Source organism: Calonectris borealis, chromosome 25, assembly GCF_964195595.1.
Source record: "Calonectris borealis chromosome 25, bCalBor7.hap1.2, whole genome shotgun sequence".
Taxonomy (NCBI): Eukaryota; Metazoa; Chordata; class Aves; order Procellariiformes; family Procellariidae; genus Calonectris; species Calonectris borealis.
Window position 1 is genome coordinate 3,673,931 of NC_134336.1, and position 23,288 is coordinate 3,697,218.

Genomic DNA, 23,288 nt, shown 5'->3' on the forward strand with positions numbered 1-23,288 from the left:
AGGCAAAAGGAATACAAGCGTTTCTTTCCTGCTTGGCTGATCTCCCCACCTAGACCCTTTGGGCATATTCTCCTGTTTCAGCATAGCCCTGAGTGTTTATTCATAATCAGGAGGCCACTGTTACAGTAGACTTGGCAGATAAATAGGGGAAACAGAAATTGGGTGGGATGGAGTGGGGAAAGGGGGCTGGTATCACCTTGTGTCAAATTCTAAACTGTTTGGAAACAAATAGACTGCTCCCTTCCCAAAATCGTGCACTGCTTTGCACATGACCCCGAGGCTCCAGCGGGGTGAGTCTGTGCACACAAGAAGGGAGGCCGCTGGTCCCACGTGTTTGTGTTTCACTAACCGATCCGCGCTTTGTCTGAGCCACTGCACCAAGGCGACTGCCTCTAAACGGAAAGTTTGTTTTGCCAGAGAGCAGACAGTTTGCAGTGGACAAACATGGCATAGCCGCATGGAAAGGGCATCACAGGCAGTGATGAAAGTAAAGTTCACGTGTGTTTGGATCTGGATTTGGATGTCTCTTTCCTGCATCTCTACTGCACAGAGATTGCTAATGCTGAGTTGGATGGAAGTAGGCTGTAGAAGCAAACTGACATGATGGTATGCTGTAGTTGCATGAACTGAAATGCATCTGATGTCAAAAAGGTGCCTCTAAACATGTCATCATATCTGCTTATCTCCTCAAATCACCCTCTTTCTTCAGATATTGGTTAGCCCTGATGATCTTCTGGAATAGGGTTAGAGCAGAGCAGACCTCTCTGGAAAAGTAAGATGGGATGGAGTCTGCATTACATCTCATCTGCAGAGCTGTCCTAGCTGCAGAGTTTTATCTGAGGTGGTTCCCCTGGCTCCACTCAAATATATTTCAGTGACTATTAGGGATCATATAAATTCTGGAAAAGAAACAAGGTGGGATAAATGTGTGATCCCCATTATGCCACCTTTGTCCAAGTCCTCAGCTGGGTGAATCAGTGCAAGCTCACTGGGACCAATGCAAGTTTGTATTCTTCATAAACTGGACACAGCTGCAAGTGGTTGAGATCTCAAGCCTCCCCTCAACTTCCCTCTGCCTACAGATTGCAGACCAGGTGATAAAATGCTAAACCATCAGCTGCTCATGAATACATTGGTTGTGCCATGCCAAAGTGACAAGGCAGAGAGGCAGTACAGAGTCATACAAGGAGTGCATCAGTTGAGGGCTTGGGTGAGGAAGAAGAAAGCTCCAAAGCATTTTTACTTGTAATATCTGTGCTTTTTTTAAGCTCCTAAATGCTTTGTTGCTACATCTTACCGTGGTGTGTTTATCTATGTTGATTACAAGTGATAGGAGCTGAGTCTCACCCTGAGAGCAAGCTCTGTTGCTGCCTATTCTTCCTTGAGAAGATCGGATTGAGAACGGGTGAGGATTCCTGTCCAGACAGGACTGAACAGCCCATCGCCAAGTCGACAGCAGTGAAATCTGAGTCATGCCGATTGCTCGCCTTGGAGACAGCAGCGGCACTGAAGGGGAGGGAGGGCTGCGTGAGAAACACTAAAGACAACGAAACTCGCAAAACACCTGGTGAAGTTTCATGCGCGGGGTGAAACTGGTGTTAGTGCATCATCCCGACATGCGAGGGAGAAGAGAAGCAAGCTCAGCTTCTCTGTAATACCAGCGCGTGGTGGGAGCTGGCGGTGGCCAGAACCGTAACATGGCAGCGGCTGCTCTCTGTACCAACCTGAGCTCAGGCGCCTGCCGCCACGTGAGCATAGAAACCAGTGGGAATTGGGTGCCTGAGGCCATTAGCAGAGCTGTTACCAGCTTCTCTGCTGTGCAGCTCAGATGTGGAGGGACTCTCTGCGGAAGCAACATATTCTTTAATAAAAAGGTGACAAGGACGGCAGAGGCAGCCCTTGATGGCCCTGGTGCTGCTCTGGGAGAGACTGTGTGCCATTATAGGGCTGCCACTCTGCTCAGCCAACGAGAGCTCTTGAGTTTGATCCAGGAGCATCACCAAAACTATCCATGTGCAGTTTATATGCCTGCTGGAGACATGGCAGTGTGAGAGATCGGTGCATGTGCAGGAGTGAAGCTGTCTTAGCTGAGCTTCAGGGAGGATGGACCAGCATCTTTTACCCCATCCAAGGTCCACCTCCGCACCCTTCCAGTTTCCAGCCCAGGAGCATCCGCTGAGCACCTGGTTTTTCACCCTGTCAGCGTGGGCAGCTCACACCAAATGGGCTGGCAGTATCTGTCGTGGTTAGCAATAATTGGGAGTTTCAGAGATGCCAGATTCCTTTCAAGAGGAATTACTGTTCTCGGAATGATTCACTTAAAAGTCTAGACCAGGACTTATTATAAACATATGAAGAGTAGCTTAATGGAAACAACATATTCCTTATAAAAATGCCGTTAAAAGTAGCATTCGTTACCTGAATTCCTGTAGATTTTCTTTGCCTTTCCATAAAAAAATCAGCAATCGAAAAAGTTCTGCTCTTGGCAATTTTGGAGATTTAAAGAAATCTTTCTTCTTGTAATTTTTTTGAACTTCTTCCACTAATAAAAACCAGTCTGCCCTTCCAGGAAGTTTCCATTTTGATGAAAAAGTAATTTCTGTCCACAAAGCTTGTTTTTTATGATGGATAGTATGAGCTGTTGTGGTGACACCATATACACGTGGCTGAAGGACGTGACAGGAGTAAGGCCTGATTCATCCTCTCCTCTGAGCGGGGTGAACCTGCAGCACGGAGCACCCAGGGAGTGCATGGAGGCCCTTCTGTGCTGGCTGCTAGTAGGATTTGCTGGAGGAAAAGGAAAGATGACCAATGTTTGGATAATTAAGTGCCTGACAGTTTATTAACATAAGATGGAGAGACCTGGAGAAAGTGCCAGAAGAGAGGACAGGCAGGGCATTATTTTGGTATGTTACTTCTCAGCTCACGTAGTCCCATGAGCCTCACCTTTGTCAGGAATTTTTTAGTGGATGGGAGGGTGTTGTGAACTGCATGTCTACTTCCCTCTAAGTAAAATCATATACAAATGATAGAAAAAACTAAGTTAGTTTGGAACTAAATTTAAAAACCATGAACTACAGCAAAGAAAAATGATGGGGTTTGGTTTCATCTGGGTAGGTCAAGTTCTCTGAACACTGAGTGATCACTTACATGTGTGGGCTGCACTGGCCTTTAGTTCCAAATTCAAGGAAAAATTTTGCAAAGTCTCCCTATCACGTTGCATTCAAGTTACTGACCAACATCCCATCTTGACGGTGCATGATCTGTCTGGCTGGTAGCGTGTTCTTGCTGAGGAGGGAGCAGTTGCAGACGATGTCGTGGTGTTTTGCATCCCTGGGGCAGGAGGAGGGAAGCATCTGCATGGCCCCACCAGAGAGACTCTGGCCTAATTTTGTACATAGCTGCCTGTACATAGCTACAGGGAGAAGAAATGGTAATCCCAAAGACTCTGGGAGTTAAGGACCAGGAAAGCATCCCTTCTCCATTCCAGCAGTGCCTTTGGGAAGCCCTTCATGTGTTCAACCGGGTGGCATGGAAATTGCTGTGGAAAATTAGTATCCTTCATTCCGTTTCCTCTGTCTGGCTCAGTTTTAGATCCGTGCGTCTGATGAAGAATGACACCATGAACTTCCAGAAATTCCCCTATACCAATGAAGATGAAGCCTGGAAAACCTACCTAGAGAACCCCTTGACCGCAGCCACCAAAGCTATGATGAGGGTGAACGGAGATGATGACAGCGTGGCTGCCCTGAGCCTCCTCTATGACTACTACATGGTACGTTCCCATTGGGGCTGGGTGTCTTGGGGGAGTTTGTCCCAGAGGAGAAGCGTGAAGGTAGAACAAGTGCTCAGCCACCTTAGGAGGGTTCACATCCCCTGAGCTTTCCATGTTGTTTATGCAACGAACCTCTTAACACCCCCAGGCATAGAGTGCCACTATTATCCCCAGTGCCCAGATGGTAAACTGAGGCACAAAACACCATTATACTGTAGAGGGAACCCAGAACAGGGTGGAAAACTGAACCTGGGTGTCTTGAGTCTCAGCATGGTGGGTTTTTTTACCCGACAGCTTTCATATAAGAAACAGAATGCTTTGAGAGACATGGAGCTGGAATAGCTAGGTGCCTTGCAGACCCTAGCATCTTCATTTTTCCAGTGTTGCTGTAGGATGGGACTTCAAGAAATATGGATATGATTTAGCCCTAATTGAAACCAATAGGGCTGATCTTTCCATTCACTTGGGTGCTTTTGAAAGTCCTTCCCAGAACAAAACGATGTGGCTTGCCTAAGGTTACCTTGGGAATCCACGGCAGAACCAGCAAGAGAGCCCAGGTCTCCTGTGTCCTCACCCAGTGTTTATTATTCACCCAGTGTTTTATTTATGAGCCTTCACTTGCTACACAGACAAGGCTAATTTTGCCTCTGTGTTCCATTAATAAAATTTAACATAAACAAACTCTTTGTTCTGCCTTGTTCTAGGTCCCAAAGGAGAAGAGGATTCTTCCATCTGGTATGATGGGACGCAATGAACTAGGAAAGAGGTTAGCTTCATTTTTTGCTCTCTATAGCTGTCTAATTCTCCTGCAGCTGCTTGCATGCATGATGGGTCTCTTAGCTTGCATAAAATAGACATCAAAGCACAGTGTTATTACCAACAACAGTGGAGGTTATTAACCCTGAGACATATATTAAAATTCTTTAGGCCAGATCCCAAGCAAGTATAAATTGAGCTACACCCATTTACACAACTGAAGATCTGTCTAGCTGTGTTCAGAGGAGTTGCACTGATTTGCAGCAACTGAAGAATTTGGCTTTTTTTCCTACTTTGTGACAATTGGAAAGGAGAAAGGGGTTAAGCATTGGCAGCAAGAAGGAATGACCAAGTCCTCTTCCATTCACTAGGCTGATAAGGATTTCTGTTCCACTTGCTTCCAGTCTCCCAGGATTCTCTTCCAGTGACTCCCATTTGTCCTTTGAGGTTTTCAGATAATTAACTACTAAATTAATGGCTCATTTGCCACTATGTTCCCCTTCCTGGATACTGTGTACTTTGGCAACCTTTTCTGGTTGTCTGTTTTTAACTACTTGGCAGAATAAGGCTCTTGAACGATACTTCGTTCCTTCTTCATAAGTAAGCTGAGCTAAGCTGTTTTCTCCTCTCTAAAAGGCCACTGCATTCTGGTCAGTGGTATGTTTTTTATTAACTACGGAAATTTCAGCACATACCTGAAGGAGAAGCTCCCGAAGCAGAGTGGGTGGGAGCTACTCGTTCAGCTTTACTTCCCTTGGGGGTAGCTCATGCTGCCAAGAGGTGTGCGGGTTGCTAATGTGGGGGTTGGTTTGTTTTCTGAGCATGGTAACAGGGGCAATAAGCCACCTTTTCCCAGCTCAGCTGGGGCTGCAGAGTCAGCAGGGTCACTGAGTCCCTGCTGCAGAAGGGACCAGTTCTTGGGATGCTGCACAAAGGGATGGTTTCCGTGTGCGAGAGGAGTGCATTTTTGTACATGTCTTTATCACTTGATAGTGCCTATACTTAGTCTTTTCTGCTCTGAAGTCTGGGCCATACACCTCACTTCCAACACTGCAGCTCTGTCAATTTTTCACTGATTTCATGTTCTCTGGGAGTTTTGCTTCCTAAACTCCTGGAGTTTGTGAATTTGTACAAGAATCAGCTTTCCTTAAAAAAAAAAAAAAAAAACCAGGACATTTTTAAAAAATCAACTTTCAGTGTCAATAAGCCTTAAAAAAACCAAGACGGAAAGACCACATAGCAATTATCTTTGTTATCGTCCCTGCTGCTCTGAGTTTAATAGCCTAAATAAAGAAATAATGGATGTAGACCCTGGATCTGCAGCCCCAAACCATGTCTAAACCGTATTCTCTGATTCCGAGTGATCGTCCCTTATCTGCTGAGCACCTCTGGCTCTTGCTGATTGCACTGAGAGGTGTGTGTGTGGGTGGAGATCACCCACAGGCCTGTCAGATCTCCCGTATCAAGCAGGAGATGTACACAGCTGACTCAAGGTCACCTGGCAGCTAGACTGTGCAGTTTGCTTCCCAGCAGCACATCAAGGCACTTGCTTCTTGCTGTGACAACTTGCTGGGGTTGTCCACCTTCTGCCCTGGTTTGAGACCGGACCCTTTCTCCACCAGGCACTGCCACGGAATGGAGTACGACCCAGAGATCGCATCCTTTGATGGCTCAGCCCATCTCATGAAGCTCTTGTCTGAAAATGTTTCCATGACCCAAGAATATTGTGAGCCACAGAAGAAGAACGGCTTAAGTCTTGAAGGCGTCCCTACTCCTCACAAGCCAGCCATGCTTCCACCAGGCACTAGCAAGCTGGATGCCACCCCAGACAACTACATGGTCCCTCCGGGGGATGTATACGACAACAGCTCATTGAACTCCCTCTTCGAGACCATCCCTGTAGCCCCACCACAGCAGAGGTGGCAGCCAGACAGCACTTTCAAAGAGGATCCCCAGGAGGTCAGAGCCGTTAGTGGGTTGCATGCTGGCAGCGCAGCCCAGGGGGTACTGCATGAGGCTGTCTCTAGTTTGGGGTTTGCTCATGCTGGAGTCAGTGGGAGCTTTGCTTTTGCATTAGAAGCTTGATGCCATTCCCATTGAATTGTTGGGGGTTGTACATTGGTTTTGGAAGTAGGATGAGGCTTTGAAATGAGGGTTCATGTTTTATCTGTGGCCTCTGTTGTAATGTGTGGGAGAAGGTGGATGGACAAAGAATGAAAGATTCTACTTTTGACCGTTTTGTTTCCACTTGTCTACAGTCGCTACTCTTCAGTGATATCCTTAAACCTCAGCCAGAGCCACCTTGCCCCGAGAGTTATGCTACAGACGGTGTTAAGAGGTAACTGCCAATCCATGGTCTCTGGGTTTCCAGTGCACTTGGCTGTGTCCCTTTCCCGGGGAAAGACTGCATCTCTTTCCTTGCCCCAATACCAGTCTTGACAATGACCATTGCAAACTTATAGATCTCATGCTTTTGCAGAGACAAGTTGGATCCCCCTGGTGCCTTAGGAGCAAGTTGCTGTTCCACGACTTTTTAGACACAAATCAGTGATGAATTTTAGTGTTTGTAGTAGGAAGCAGGGATTAGGGTTTGAAATGTTTTGCTGAAAAGGAGTCAAACACAATCTTAAATTCAAGTTACTAGATGGAGTTGTGCCAGTTCATGTTTTTAGCTTGAGAGGTGTGTGGTTCAGACTGTATTCTGTTGGCCAAACTGGTGTAAATCCAGTGCCGATGGCTTCCATTGCTCTGGTCACATCTCATCAGCATGAGGGGAGATGTGGCACTGAGGTCTTCCATGTGAGGGTTTGCTGTGCATTACAGCCCCTTCCCAGGGAGCGCTGCTTGGTTCCTGTGCTACAGATAGATCCAGGTGGCTGCACCATCTTTCCACAAGCTACTTGGAATGGGGTAAATGACAGAGAAAATGAGGGTGATGGTTGATGAGGGTGATAAGCAGCCTCCTCCTAATCTCAAGTTTAGGTTCTCAGTTTGGGTTTAGCACTGTTAGTCAACCTTGATTTTAGAAGGTGCTGCTGCCTCTCCTTCCTAAAACATGAGAGAGATTTTTCCTCCTTTCCACCCCTCTCTCAGGCAGAGCTTTCCTGCTCTAGATACTGCATCAAACCTCTGAGTAGGTAACATTATTCCACCTCCCAATTTTTATTTGGCTCCTGAGTCACTTGACTCCATGACTCAGCTGTCAGACGTGGGGATTTTCACAGAGACAGCAGCTCGCGTTTGTGAGCGAGAGGCTTTCTGTTTGCTGTTTATTTGTGCACTAAAGTTCTCTGGCTCTCCTGGCTCTAGATAAGAGGAGTTGCCAAGCCTATCTTCAGAGATGGCATCACAGGGGAGGTGGAGCAGGAAAAAGAGATGGGTTGGTGACTAAATAGGAATACGATGATCTTCAACTCCAGGGCAGTTGAAGGGTCTGTGTGAAGGCTTGTGTACAGGTGGTGGCTTGCACAGATTCCTCACAGAAGAAAATAGCTTGAGCTATAGCCTCACGATTTGAATGCTTATAGGTGCTGGTGAAAGCCAAAGAGCAGGGTTTCTTGAAAATCAGGCTGCTCTGTTAAATTTGCTTGTCAACAGTGACACCTTCCTCTGTGTAACACTACAAATCTTTTCTGTAAAGACTAAAGTTGCTGCCCACCATACTGAGAGTTCAACAAGCTGGGCTTCTAAGTTCTTTTTAAGCACCTGGGTAAACAAGCAGATGTCAGTGTCCTGCAGGTCCTCCTGTTTCTACAGGACCCATTAGGACTCAGTTTTCCTGGGTCAGCCTTTATGGGTGTGAATTTGGAGACAGGAATCTGAGTTTATGATGTTTTAAAAGTCTCATCACAGGTACCTATTTTTGTTTGTTTTGGTTTAGACTTTTGATTGTGCAATGGTTCTGTAGCCATCCACAGAAGAATACTGGTTACAATAATGTACAGGGTTGTTTTAGCCAAAACCAAAGGGATATCTGAGAACTGCTGCTCGCCAGGGTGTTGGGGAGGATCAGTATGTGCTGTGCTGGGAGGTGCTCGATCACAACTGTAGGGGCGTGTGAGATGGGGAATAGGGCAGAGACTCCTGTGTGTGCAGTGCCTGTAACCTGTAGGGATGGAGACTTGCATGTCTCTTGTTTTGCTTTTGGAGTGTAACAGCAGCGTGTGCTTATTCATCATTCTCTCTTTGTTCCATACAAGTGACTTTGAATACACTCTGGGGTCACCCAAAGCCATTCACATCAAATCTGGGGACTCTCCCATGGCCTACCTCAACAAAGGACAGTTCTACCCCATCACGCTGCGGACAGCTGGAGACAGCAAATGTTTACACTTGTCCTCAAATAAAGTGAAGGTAAGAGACAAGCTGACAATTTTGCTGACACATGCTGTAATCAGACATCCAGCAATTGTACTGGCCTGGGAACAGAGCTGAACATGAAGAGTAATGGCTTTGTGGCTCATGTTGGCTTAAAGCGATGAATGGGATGGATTCACTCATAGCAAGCTAATCCTCTGATGCACAGCAACAGCCTTCATGTTACCTGACAGTTGAAACCTTTCACAGTAAGGTCGAGGATGCACAAAAGGCCTCCCTAGCTGATGGCTGGCTGGGGGCCCTGGTGGGAAGACTTCTGAGTTAGAGAGAGGTTCCTGTCTTGCTCCTGGGACGTGTGGCCAGACTTCAGAGCCACCCCGAGACTAAGCTGAGCTTGAATTCCCAGCAAAGAAACTTGGTCTCCCAATCCTGAACGGTATTAGGGGCTGGACTTTGGATATCTCAAGACTTACAGGATTCCTGAAACTGGGAATGTCAGGAGAAAGACCTTTCAGGCTGTGCCAGCCTAATACTTGCTGCAGCACTGCTAACATTCTTCCAGAGCGGGATCCTTGTATGCCTTGGAGTCAGTGGGAACTCACGGGCAGTGCAATTAGGCGGCATACAGGGCATCTTGGTCCTGCTCCTGGCTCTGTCGCTGCCTGCCTGCATGACTGTGTTCAAGTCCCTTCCCTTGCCTGCCTCAGTTTCCCCAGCAATGCAACATTAACAGTGACGCTCAGCTGCCCTTGGCCAGTGCACGAATGCACTGGATGGAAAGGGCAATGAGAGCAGCAAGCAGTAGCCTGCTGTGTATACTAATGTGGGATATCCTCGCTGTGTTCCAGAGTGTTGTGATGATTGTTTTTGACAACGAAAAGATCCCGACGGAGCAGCTCAAGTTCTGGAAGCACTGGCATTCCCGCCAGCCCACGGCCAAGCAGAGAGTCATTGACGTCGGTATGAGCGGGGCTGTCCGATTGCGATGGCTGGGTGCGGTTGATAATTTCTAGCACCATTTTACTGAGTTTCCAATACACAATAACACAGTTGAAGCTCCAGAATCTGGCCTGGGGGAAAGCAGGGAGGAGCAGGCTGATCTGCTGGCTTCAGATCCTTTCTGGTTAAGGAGCTCTTGCAGGTTTAAGATGATGTTTGCTAAGTGTAGGGACATGCGTTAGGAGCCCAAGATACATCAAAGAAGAGCCTCAGTCAGAGAGACAGAAACTGCTAAACTATTTTGGCTCTTACAGATGTGACCTGTGGCCTCTTGGAGTCTAGGAATCTGGGCTAGGAAAGGCTTTGGTACTGCTTGTCCTTCTCCACTGCCACCACACAGGCTTTACAGTACTGGGCCAGACAAAGGTTTTGTCCGTTCAGCTGAGCACCTCACCGAGCACCTTGCGGCTCAGAGCGAGACACACGCTTGTTTGAATTTAGAAGCAATCTACATTGATTTTGCATAACATCGCTACTCAAATAGCAGTCACCAGCCAATATCCTTGAGTCATTTCTGGCCTATCCCTTACATATGCACACTAAGGTTTATCCAGTGGTATCAAGGATGGCCTCTATTATATTACAGGGCTTCTTTTTGCCTTGGGGTCAGTGAGAGGCAGGCTTTTGGGGAGTGGAAAGCCTAGGGAATGTAACCAGTTTTGCAGCCAGAGTATAAACTGCTTCTCCATTGCATTTCAGCTGACTGTAAAGAAAACTTCAACACAGTGCAGAACATCGAGGAGTTAGCCTACAATGCACTGTCCTTCGTGTGGAACATCCACGAAGAAGCAAAGGTACAAACTCCTTGTGGAAGGGAAGGGAAGCCTTGGTCCACAGCAAAACTGTAGCCTCCTTTCTGATGGCCCAGGCGTGCTCCCCCCACTTCTCAGCTGAAAGACAGAGAGAGTTTCAAATCCAAACAATTCCATTCCAGTGGCCCCAGGTAGTGTTTGTCTGCCAGGACAGTGAGGAAGGACACCATGCTTCTCTGTGTGTTTAAGCATTGCCATTAGCTAATAAATACTCTGGGTACACCTGAGACTGGCTCAGAGATGTTTTTTTAGTGCTGATGGATAACTCTGAAAAAAGCCTTTTGCAGCAGGCAGCCTAGATCAGGGCTCTACTCACATGTAGGTGAAGCCTATTTAAATAAACCACAGCTTAGGGAACAAAGACCCTCCTTTCAAGGCAGCATTTTGATGCAGAAATGACTGACCACCCTTCTGTGTCTTGTGTGATGTGGAAGGGAGCCAGGCAGGTCACAAGATCCCTTTTGACCTTAAAATCTGTAAAGCTTATATCAACATCTTTCCAGCTCTGCTGTCTCTTCTGCATCTCTTCAGAATCTCTCATTAACACTTTGTATCTAGTGTGGATTGAAAAGAGCATGTAAAACAAGATGAAGTAACTAAGAAAAAAAGAAAAGCATAAATACCCCATCTCTCTGAAGCTGGTAGCTTGGGAAAACTCTGTTTTGCTTTGGGATTCTTTTAGCCCAAAGGCGACCTTGGTCTTTTACAACCCAAGAGGTTAACAAATGTCTTCAAGGCAAAGTTGTCAGAAATGGAAATATGTCAGGTATGTGGCAAGCCCTCAGGGGCACCTCAGCAAAACTGGATTTAACTCTTAGCAGAAACTCTGTACATGCACTGGCCTGGGGCAGGTAAAGGTGAGGCTTCAGAGAGCTGCAAGGGCTGGGAGCCGCGACAGGAGGGGTCAGGTATTTGCGTCGTCTGTAGCACCTGTTACTTCTCTTCTTGCAATTAAACTTCACACCACAGTTAAGTGGTTTTCTTTTCTATATGTAGGTACTGACTAGATCTGACGTTAGGTTTCAGGGCTGAAATCCTCAGCTAAAGCTCTGCTGAGGGAGCTGTGGGAGTTCACCAGCTGCAAATCTGTCCCCAGAGTCCAGGGGAAATTTCAAGGTCCCACAAATGAGTTGGTAATTTGGAGATACAGTGTGGGTTATGTCTGTGCTCAGCTTTTCTTCAAAAGTTCCCGCTGGAGGTAACTCCATCCTAAAGGAGGAGTAGTAGGATAAGGAGACCAGTGTGTGATGAATAGTTATTTAACTAGCAGCAATGATTTGTAAATCCTAAAGCTGTAGACTAGCCCTCCTCCCTTCCTCCAGGGCATTGCTGTCTGAGGGTCCCTTGTTCAAATGAAGGATCAGAAATATCAGCAAGAACATCCCCAGGCAGACTTTGCATCTCATCTGACGCTTGCCTGAGCTGTTGGGAGTGGATAGCCGGAGTGTTAATAAAGAGATGGAGAGCTGCAATAGGTGTGGGGGGAGACTGTGGCTAGGAAGGACTGGTGGTTGCGCTCAGGTGGGAAACCAACAGCTCACATGCTTGGCTGACTCTGGGAGGGTTGGAAGGACGTCTCAGGAGCTGCTTTTGTTCCTACCTGCTGTTCTCATTGCTCTTGGAGAATAATGTTTTCAGCACCAACAAGCTGTATCAATCTCTGTTCCTATTTGCAGGTATTTATTGGGGTGAATTGCCTGAGCACTGACTTCTCCTCCCAGAAAGGAGTGAAAGGTGTCCCGCTCAACCTCCAGATAGACACTTACGACTACGGCAATGGAACCAGCCAGCTGGTGCACCGCGCCGTCTGCCAGATCAAGATATTCTGCGATAAGGTAGAACACTGCTTTTCCACCAGGTTGTCCAAGAAGAGTTTTAAACTGATGGCCAGTGACTCCAGGAGGAAAAACAGAAAGGCTGGGGGAGTCTAGAACAGCCTAGAAGTCAGGGTTGAGGAGTAGAGATGGTTAGCTCCCTCAGCTGAGTGAGACAGGACAGCGGGGATGTGTCTGCACTGCCTTTGTAGAACAGAGTCATTAGAAAGTTTTCCCCGTATGGGGATTGTGCCTCATAATAAACTCTATTTTTTACAAGTTTTTAAACAGCAGAAGAGATGAGAATCTCCTTAGAGGTTCTTCCCCAGCCTCAGATATCTTCCCATGGAAAAATTTCTCACAGCTATTTTTGTCTCCATTTTTCATTTTTAAAAGCAAATTTTGGTTTTGTTTTTGAATTTGTAAGTATCAGAAAGTTCTGGATGGCCCATAGAAGGTCTCTGAGATGAGCATTTTTGAATAAAGGCTGCCTTTACCTTAATGTGCTTGCCTCCCAGAGAGGGCTAGTAAACCCTCTCTTGCTAATGTTAGAACTGTCAATGTCCTAATATTTGCCTTATTTTCCCCACAGGGAGCAGAGAGGAAAATGCGGGATGATGAAAGGAAACAGTTTAGAAGGAAAGGAAAATGCCTGGACTCCAATAACAATGGTCAGTGCTAGTGTTTGTTACCTGATCCGAAGGGTGTTGAAATCCATGTAGGCTTGTCCGTTAACTTCCCCAAGATCTGGCCCTGGGTATTTCCAAGCCTGATGAAATCAGCACCATTCAGAAATAGCTTGTCAGTCAGGTCCTCGCCTGGTCTCCTACCAAGACTCTCAAAGCCCTTTATTAATCCTAACCAGCCTTTCTGAATTTTCTTGGGGTCTTGGCAGGGAGCCTTCCCTAGTGGAGACAGCACAGGGCGAGCCGTGAAGACCTGGTTCTGCAGGGTCCTGTCTTTTTTCTAATACTTCTGTTGGGAGACCTTGGGCAGGCGCTTTCCCTCTCTGCATGTAGTTGCCTCTTAAACTGCCATCTGAACTGAGATGAACTGGACTTTCCATCTGTAGGTCTGAAAGGCTGTTTGCTCTCTGGCTTCAGAGGGAATGAAATCACGTTCCTGAGGCCAGAGACTGACCTCGAAACCCAGCCCGTCCTGTTTATCCCCAACGTCCATTTTTCAAACCTGCAGAGGTGTGGCACGGTAAGTCCTTTCAAAAATCAACCAACCTGTTGCCCTTATCTGTCACCCCCATTATTTCCAAACTGATCAGTCCCCCAGACATGTCTTGTGTTATGTAAAAAAACAAAACCAAACCACAATTCTTCTGTGGAAATGTGGTGAACTTGAAGACGTAGCTGTCAGGAGTGGCCTAGATAGTCATGCAACAGTGATGGGCAAGATAACCTTTCCAGGTTCCTTCCAGCCAGATATTCCTGTGGTTTACAGGTATCACCTGCAGTTTCCACAGAGGACTGGAGTGGTAGCAAAAATATCAGCAGAAAGTAAACTATAGAAAAATGCGACCATATCAGTCTCTGCATGTGTGGGACATCTCTCACTTGTCCTCTGCCCTTCTCTATCCCCTTGAGCCTGAGGAAACCTAGACCCAGCGTCCTTCAGAGCTCGTCAGTATTGCCTCAAGAAACAACTGTCTCAGTTTGTCAGAAAGGGGGAAAAAGCCATCTGTGACAATACTGTAGTATCCTATTGCAGTGGCTGCTGCACTGATGCGTCAGCATCAAACCAGGGAGTAGAAGAATCTGGTTTACAACCAAAGAACTCACTGAGAAACTTGGTCCGTGATCCCAAGCAGAGAGAGATTTGACCTGCTTTTGGGCCTAGCTAGATATGTGTTCAGGTCTCTTCTAGGCAGAGGAGGAGAATCTAGATAGGTTCTTTATATCAGGTTTCATTTAATCTAAGAAACACATACAGATGTTTGGGTTTAATTGCGTAGGAAAAATGATGGACTGCTTCATTGGCACATAATGATACTGTGCAAACTAAAAGATCGATGTTTCCTTTCCATTTCAAGGTGCTCCCTCCTGCTGTTCCCAACTCTGCAAACAGGTAAGGATGCAGCAGTTTGTATTTCCCATCCATCAGCTGCTCTGTTTCTTTGGGTATGTCATGGTTGTTTGATATCCGTAAGCAGTATATATCTACAGGTGCAAAATAACACAGCACAGTGTCTCCCTGATGCCCTTGAGTGTCAAAATACGCGTTAAACTTTGGCCTAGGACGGACTCAAGGGATGCAGAAACACAGACACATTTCTTTCCCTATCAGTGAGCCACTCCAGCATGAGTGTGGTCCATGACTGTCCTGCTGTTCTTATTGAGACAATGTTTGAAAGAGGGAAAGAAAAGATCACAGAACTATTACTGAAGGGTTCAAGTAATCAGAGACAGATACTGCTGTAAAATAAACTGGAATGAAGTAGAAATCACACTTGTCTGGAGTAGGGAGAACCAGTAGTTACCCTAGGCTTAATCCACTGTCTAGTGATATCAATAGAGAAACAATGAAATGAAGGTGCAAAAGGCTTTTGTTTATGATGTGATACCAAAACCACTGCCTGCACTCACTGATGTCCCTGTATGCGTTAGGCAGGAAGCTGCAACTCTGGTAGACACTGCTGCCGTAATTACAAAACCGATATTTAATTGCTGGATGTTTGTTAGAGTAATTGGTTGTTCAATCAAAAGTTCAATTGCTGGAATTGTTTTGTTCGCTGCTATTGTTCTGTCCTCTTGAGAGTATGGTATTCCTTTTGCTTAGGCTGCCCTTGAAACGGAGTGGTGCCTCATTCACAGATGAGTTTGATCCAATACCTCCAAAACAAACCAAGGAAGAAGATCCTCAGAGAGGTAACCCCTGGGATTGGAAATCTTGAATGTAGTGTCTTATTTGATTCAAGTAACCTTGGATCTTGAATTGCATGAGGCGACATCCCTCGGAGAACATGCCATAAAGAGCCCTGATTCAGTGCTGTGCTTTATCTCTTTCAGTCTTGTTGTACGTGCGGAGGGAATCAGAGGAAGTGTTTGATGCTCTCATGTTGAAGACACCAGATCTCCAGGGCCTCAGAACAGCTGTAAGTGTTATCAAAAAACTGTGGCACACGAACAAACTGCAGATAAAAGGGCAATAGTACTTGGTATATAGGAAGCTGGATATAAGACTGCTTATCTCTCATGTCTGCTTTCTCTTGAGCATGGAAATGGAAATTATGAGTAGCAGGTGAATTCTACCCACAGCTCCTGGCATGGGCTGTGTGTTGTTAGTGCTGCAGCGGGGAAGAACACACCTTATGGCAAGATGTTTTGTTCAGATCATAATATAAGTCTCCTCTTGTGACAACACATTCATATTTTCCATTGTAAAACACCCTTTCCATTCTCAAGGCTGTAGATGTGCAATGTGAAGATAATTTTGGCCTCATGCTGGAATTCCCTGTGTTGTGTTTGAGGAGCACACAGACATATTTCTGTGATGATTATCAGCAGCGTCTCTGATAACCCACCTCTCTTTGGAGATTGCTGGGAAGGAAACAATAAACCTCCCAGATTCAGGGTGGCTTTATGGCTGCACTTTAAGCTCTGTTGGTTTTACAAACTTTTAAAAATAGAGAGTTTGAAAATTGTCAGCACAGAGGATTCTTTGCCATCTTCTCCCTCCCCCATCCCTCACCACAAAGAGTCAAAAACCTCTACAGAAAATGCTTGTGAAAAAGCTACAAAACTCCTGTCATCCTGAGACCGTAACTGTACTTGCTAGGAGAGGTCTGCCGGAAAGCTTTGCAGATCAGCTAAAACCTAAGCATAAGCTGCAGTCAGATGCATCCACAGTAGACACAGTAGTTTCTCTCACCTTTGCATCAGTAAAGGAAAAGCTCAGCACCCTCTGTGCCCAGCAGGTTGAAGCATCGAGGCCCAAATAGGCCAGGGAATGAGAGAAAGAAAACAAAGATTATTCCCCAAGGTTCCTGGCCTGGCAGTAGCCGTCAGAAAGAGAACCAAGGCCAAGCTGCAGCCTGCCCATCTGCCCACTGCAAGTCACAGACAAGTTCAAATTGTCCTGGTCAGATCATTGCTTTGGCCCTTTTTTTCTGGAGTAGAAGGGAGGGGGAATCCTTTGCTGCTGACTACCCCTGGCTCAGCGTAATCTTTGATTTTTATCATAGGAATTTCATTTTACAAGTACAAAGAATTGCCATGTTTTCTCTCACAGATTTCAGAAAAATATGGGCTTCCTGAAGAAAGCATTTATAAAGTCTACAAAAAATGCAAAAGAGGGTAAGCTAATCTCTCATCTGCTTTTATGCTGTGCCTCTAAAAACCCAGTCTCTTTGGTACCCTGCCATAGGCTGAAATAGCATTTTAACAAGATAATAAAAAGTAAAGCCATGTGAGTCTGTGCTATTTGGAGCATATAAAACTTGGATCTTTCCGGGCTTTAAAGATTTGGGATAATGCTTGTTTGTATTATATTTGTTTGGAGTGTAAAGTCTCCCAAGAAAAGGAAGTTGGAGGAAGGAGGAATTGTTTGGGTAGTTTAATGGGTGATCCTTTGTGTCTCAGTCTAAAAGCCTGAGGTTATGGAGAACTTATCTTACTGCCATCAGAGAGGTATAAATGTTTGCTTCTCCAAACCAAGTGCCTAAACGTCACTGGCTCAGAAAGAGACTGTACCGGCTAAATAAGAGCACGGGCACCCCTGTGGAGAAGAGGGGAGATCTGAAAGGGGAGAGTCTGTTCCCAGCTTTGCCATCCCATCCCCAGACCAGGGAAGTCAATAGGAAACTTCACGCTCGCTTTGGGAGGTGATGGATCAGATCCTTCTGGGCACTGGTGGCTCTTGTGCAGCCCCAGTACAGAAATGCAGACACTTGTCGGGCGCTGCTGGGAGATAGACATAACTCTACAGGGGGTGACAGGTGAGGTTTGCAGTAAATGTGAAATGGCTTCTCAAGTGATTTCAACGTGGGGTTTATTAGTGACCGATCTCCCCCACGGCTGAGAGGGAACGGAGCTAGTTTGCACGAGCTGAGGACCAGCCACCGAGTCTTCCGTGGAGGGCAGTGGTCTTAATGTGGAGCCAAGCGCTACTTTCAGAAATGTTTTCTGGACTAAGAACTCCCTCTGGGTTGTCCCCATCTCTGGCAGCAAGTTCTCCCTTCAGCTGATGGAAAAGGAACGACTCATAAACTCCCAAGCTTATTTTCATAAAGCTAAATCCAGAGCCCTTCTTGCAGAGCGAGTGAGATATAATCAGTCTTTGCAAGCAGCAGTGACTGCCTGGGAGATGAACTCATTGTTGTTGCTGGCCCTGGTCCAGAGTTTGAGCATGGGGAGAGACAGGCAGAAAAGCGAGGCTGATGACAGGTCCTGCGTTATGCAGCCCTGCTGCTCTCACTAGCACGGTCCCCCGAAGAGGTCCTCTGCGTAACAAAACAAAGCAACAGAGTCCTTGGGAGCTGAGGATTAGTCCAAAGTTCTGCTTCTGCATTTGCTTTCTGGTGACAGTGAGATGAGAAAGTCTAAAGCTCCTTGGATGGGATCTTGCAACTCATTTGGTGTCACCATAACTTGATCCCCATGGGACGTAGCCTGTTTGCTTCAAGGGGAGCAGAGCTGAAGTGAGGCTTGGAGGCAGCTGCAAGGTGGGAGGAGGAGAGGCAGTGGTTTCTCCTCCATGCTGTGATGTGGTGTCACTGAACTGGGAAGCTGTTACAACCCCCTCACCTCTAAATCCACAACTGAGCAACCTTTCCCCATTTAGGAGGGTTTTTAGATATGGTTCTAATTTTAAGTTGATGGATGGGCCATAGTGAGGTATCCGAATTTGTCAGGAGCCTCTTCCACCTGTTCCTGGACTCGGGGCCCTCAGTGCTGTCAGATGCTGCTCATCCACTAGCCCCAGAAATGGAAATTTTCTCCCCAAAGAAAAAGAGCAACACTGGCGGCCTCAAGAGAGGGGTTGTCCCATACACCTTCAGTCAGAGAGTGCCCCAAGTCTGATCTCGAAGAAGAACAACTGCAAAGAACAGGGGTGATCAGTTTATTATTACAGCTTCAGGACTGAGCCAGAACTCAGGTGTGTCAGCTGTGGTGGTGGCTTGTGATGTGGCCATCACAGGTCATCAGACTGTCATCAGACAACAACTCCTCTCAGGCAACTCCAGCTTGGGCTGACTGTGAGCATCTGCGTGGCAAGAGAGATCCAAGCACTGATGAGTTTGCAGGTGGACCAGGAAATGGCACTGCTTCAGGGGAGAGGCCACCTCTACTTTGTTTTGCTTTGGTTTTGTTCATTACTTGATCTGATAAGTAGTGAATGTTGTTTAATAATGATTGGGAGGGAAAACAGGCAGATGTCCTTTCCATCTTTTCCCCAAAATGGAGGAGCGAAGAGGTCTCTAATGAAAAGAAAAGGCAACACCTGGAAATTAGATTAAAAAAAATAAAATTGACACCTAGTTTAATGAAAGCTGGACACGACTGATGCCATAGGTTATTGCTGAAGTGTGGGCGACATACAAGATTTTCTCCAGTCTACTAGATGGCAGGGTCAGACACTGTTTCCTGCTCCCCCATATTTAATTTTCCTTTGAATAATTTTCTCCTGTTGCTCCACCCTAAACAATCCTCTCTTGGTAATTACAGCTTGAGGGTCAGATCTTCATCTGGTGTAAACTAGTGAAGCTCAGTGGTACTACCTGGATTTACAGCAGGTGAGGACCTACTATCAGCCATGGGCCTTCTTAGTGTGATGAGCTCATTCAGATGAACTTCGTCTCAGGGTGACTCAAGAGCAATAATAAGTAACTTCGTATCTTGGTGAGGTTTGGTCTAGAAAAACAATACAGGGCTTAGATTCCTAATCAACACTCCCTTGAATCTTTTGTGGTTGAGAAATCAGATGGAAGCACGGTAGCAAGAGGCACAGGTGACTTCTCTGGCTTCCTGCACTAAGATAGCCAGAGATAATTGGAGCAGCTCTGTTGCAAGGCCTTTTGTGACAACCCACCCCTGGGTATCCAGGCTGTCTCTCCAGGGGCACCTGGTGGATGCCAGGCTCCCTGGGATCCAGGGCTTGGGGACCTGGGCCCCTTGCCCCCAGGCAGCCCCAGCACCGCTCCTGTCCGGTGCCAGGAGGTGGGATGCAGCCGTGAAGGTTATGATTCACCGGGAAGACCCCTGGACAGTGTCAGACCCTGTGTCTCAGCCTCCCCCTGTGCTGGGTGGGATGCCCTTCCCCGACTGTGCCGTGACAGAATTAATAGCGTGTTGGTGAAGTGTTCTGTGCGCTGCTGAAAGGCAGCGCGGTGTTGAGCCCTGGGACAGAGCTGACACCAGAACAGGCTGGACACGAGGACGGAGCTCCCACCTTCACCTCTGAAGTTTGGGCATGTCGGGCCAGGGCTGTGACGAGCCTGCCCGTACGCGCTGTGATCAAACGGGCAGGAGCCAGTCGCTGCAACCCAGTGTGGCTGCACTGACCTCCAAGGCATTCCCCGGAGGGCCGCCGGGCCCCGTGTTTGTGCTTGTTAAACTGTTAGATTTGTTAGATGCTCAGCCTTTTCTTTTTCTTGTTTTTAATCTTGGCTTGTGGAGCGTTGCACAATTAATGCTATTGCCCCATTAATGACCCCAGCAAGAACCTGGAGGGGATGTGCTTTCTGCAAAGAAAGATAATTTGTTCTCTTTGTTTCCTCCAAACAGTTACAAATTTCACATCTGATTTATGGGAACACAGTGGGGTGATGCAAAGCTGCCCCGTTACTTCCATTACAATAATGAGGGGCTCTTCCTGGCACAGAACCGCAGCCTCAGGTTTAGATCAGCTGTTGAAAGGTTTCCTTCTCCCCGTGTCTCCACGTAATTGATTCCAGGTCAGAGAAGCTGTGTGATCTGCAGCAGGGTTGGAGGTGCGCCCTGGAGCACAGGGAGGAATTCGCCACCGGCTGGCCCAGCTGGCTGCGTACGCTCAGCCTGCCTGTGTGTGTTCCTCGCAGAAAGGGCTCCCAGGCAATGCTCAGGGCACGTCTGCATGGGAGGTTGTTCTGGAAAGGAGAAAGGCGTCCTATTCCAAACCACTTCCATCTACTCCCAAAGCCGTCTCAGCTTGTTCAGAATAATGCACCCCTAAAAGCACCCAGGCAAGAAGCGAGGAGTGAGCAATTTTGCTCTAAATTCACACCCTGCCGTAATCCAGACTAATTTGCCTGCGTAGCAAACGCTGGGCCTAGGCATGTCAAGGGTAGAATTGCGAAAAGCTCTGCAGGATGTTCCTTTGTGTTGTATCGTGGCTTTAATTAATTAATCATGGCTGAGCCCCTCAAATTGGGTAAGGTGGACACTGCAGTGCCTTCTTGTGCCTGCCCAGCGCTGCGGCTCCTGGAGCAGCCCGGCAGCGGCCAACCCGCCCGGCTGGCAGGCAGCGAGGAGCGCGGCTGCGGTAACGCGACGCTGATCAATTACAGGGCAGTAAAAGCAATTTTTAATGGGAATTTTGTGTGGAGACATTTTGGAGAGGGCCACCCCCGTGCCACGAGGCTTTGTCAGTGATGTTATTCCCGGTTCACAACTGGGAATCCTGAGGGTGCAGTAATGTCCAGCCCTCCCGACGCAGCTGCTCTGCAAACCTGTCAAAGTGCTGCATCTGACCCAGCCGTTCTCCCTCTCCCGTAGGATCCTGGTGAACATGGACAACAACATCATCCAGCACTACAGCAACCACATGGCCTTTCTCCTGGACATGGTGGAAGCAGAGGACAAGTTCCAGATCATCCTCAAGGAGCTATAAAGAGCCGTAGGCAGCACTTACTGGGACTTCTCTCAAAGCCGGCAAGTTTGACCCAACAGAACTCAGCCTAGTGCCTCAACTTGTTGCCTTTACTTGAATACACTGCCTCTGGGGAGGGCCTCAGCCTCGCGGTGCTGGGCCAGAGACTGCTTGGAAGATCTGTTATCGATGTGAACGTGGAACTTCTCTCTGTTGAGTTTATTATTATTATTTTTAATTTTATTTTATTTTATTTTATTCCCTTCTGGCGATGGGCCTGACCTTCTGTTTCACAGCTGGGAATGCGCAGCTACGCTAACATGGCTGTCACAGCCTGGGCAGAGGCAGGGGACTGCCTCTGCTCGCTGTTTGCCTTGGCCCGTGACTGATCCAACCCTAGGCTTTGGCTTTCTCCCAAACCATCAGTCATGCAGAACCTTCAAACCATTTCCAGCAGGGCTGAGCCCAGCTCTGAGCTTCGCTCTGTCCACAGAGACTTTCACAGATGCATTTAAAACTCACTGTTGAACGGACACTGCCTGCTCCCATGCCCCCCACCCTGCCGTATCTCTGATTGTAAATACCACAAAGGCCTCCATAGCCCTTGTTTATACATTTCTGATGTATTGTTCCTTTTATATTTTATATATGTATAAATATGCATTGTTTTATATTTGACTCAGTACAGTGACACAGAGCATTTCAAACATAGGCTGCTTCACATTTCTCCGTGAACTCCTTTTGTAACTGTGTTGTTGGTTTTGTTGTTTTGGATATTCTGTAGTAATAAAGGTTCAAAGACGGAAAGTGAACTGTTTTCACCCAGCTCTGGAGGCTGGAGCTGGGAAGGGCCGGGCAGGAGCCAGGGCAGGGAGGTGACCTTGGAGGCACAGAAAGGACTCGAGGTTGGTTTTGCTCCGCACGCTGTTGAACAGCATGAGGAGTCTGTCCGTCTGAACTGTCTCTCCATGAGGGAGTGAGAGACCCGCAAGCGCTGCCGATCCGCTCACGTCTGCAGCTACTGCTTCCACCTGTGCACGCAGACCAGCGCCCCGACTCCTCCTAAACCCTCCCCTCCAGCACGCTGGGCTCTCCCTCCCGGTTCTGCGCCGGCTGCTGCAGACGTGCCGTCACAGCGCTGCGGGCGGGTGGAGGTTACCGAGCAGCTCTAGGCACATCCTTTTGACAGAGGGATTACGTTACACAGATTTGGTGGAATTTTACGCAAGTCAAAAAGAAATGCCCTGTTTTACTTCTGCTCGTAGGAGGAGCAGCTCAGCCTCTCTCTCTCTGGCGAGGCGGTGTTGTCAGATGGCCGGTTGTCCACCTTCTACCACATGTGCTGCACCGGCTGTTTAAACTCCTCACTACCTTTCAACCTCCCATCCTTCACCCCTGTGTCCCCTGTGCTAAAATTGTCTGCAGCTGCTTCCCATTGAGGTAAAAAACTATCAGGGGGAGCCCTGCATGTGCTCATTAATCCTCTGACCAGTGAAAACCGGGGACGTGCCTCCTCCCTCTTCATCCTCTGCATTTCCTGTCCACGTCAAAGAGAAATGCACCTGAGTCCCACGTCTGGGGAAGAGCGCGCAGCTCTACTCCCACTGGGAAGGGGGTTTTGAAATGTTGAAATGCATCAGGCTGGTGAATTTTGGATTACTTAAGTGTTGTTATCACAATGAGGAGGGCCTCAAGATGAGGCTCAGATAAGTTTGAAGGCTTATCAACCTTAGAAGATCTCTCCCAGCACTCTGCACTCCTTCATATCATAAACTCCTTCTTCAGCAGGATTTCTCTGATTCAGTGTTAGTTCTGCAAGGCCGTGCCTACAGTCTTGCTACAGCAGAATTTCAGCTCCAGTTGAAAACAGGCACACCAAGAATCCCCCAACACTTGGTGTCGATGGCTGTGAAACCTACGGATCCCCTCGTCACCCTGACGCGTCAGGCGGGCGCCGGGGCTCTGCTCCTCTCTGGGAGAGCTCTGCAGCAGGACTCCAGGCGCAGGGCACCCTGCCAG

General features: G+C 47.5%; 1 protein-coding gene across 1 annotated transcript; it reads left to right on the plus strand.

The window, feature by feature from the left end:
- Nucleotides 1-3,694: 3,694 nt before the first annotated feature.
- On the plus strand, nucleotides 3,695-21,290 carry GRHL3 (grainyhead like transcription factor 3). The gene is made up of 15 exons (XM_075173149.1): nucleotides 3,695-3,775; nucleotides 4,480-4,541; nucleotides 6,154-6,490; nucleotides 6,790-6,869; nucleotides 8,731-8,884; nucleotides 9,697-9,808; nucleotides 10,547-10,641; nucleotides 12,336-12,494; nucleotides 13,066-13,144; nucleotides 13,546-13,679; nucleotides 14,515-14,549; nucleotides 15,261-15,349; nucleotides 15,491-15,576; nucleotides 16,713-16,777; nucleotides 21,176-21,290. Exons 1-15 carry the CDS (start codon nucleotides 3,710-3,712, stop codon nucleotides 21,288-21,290), a joined length of 1,668 nt encoding a protein of 555 aa, XP_075029250.1. The 5' UTR covers nucleotides 3,695-3,709.
- The last annotated feature ends 1,998 nt before the right edge of the window (nucleotides 21,291-23,288 follow it).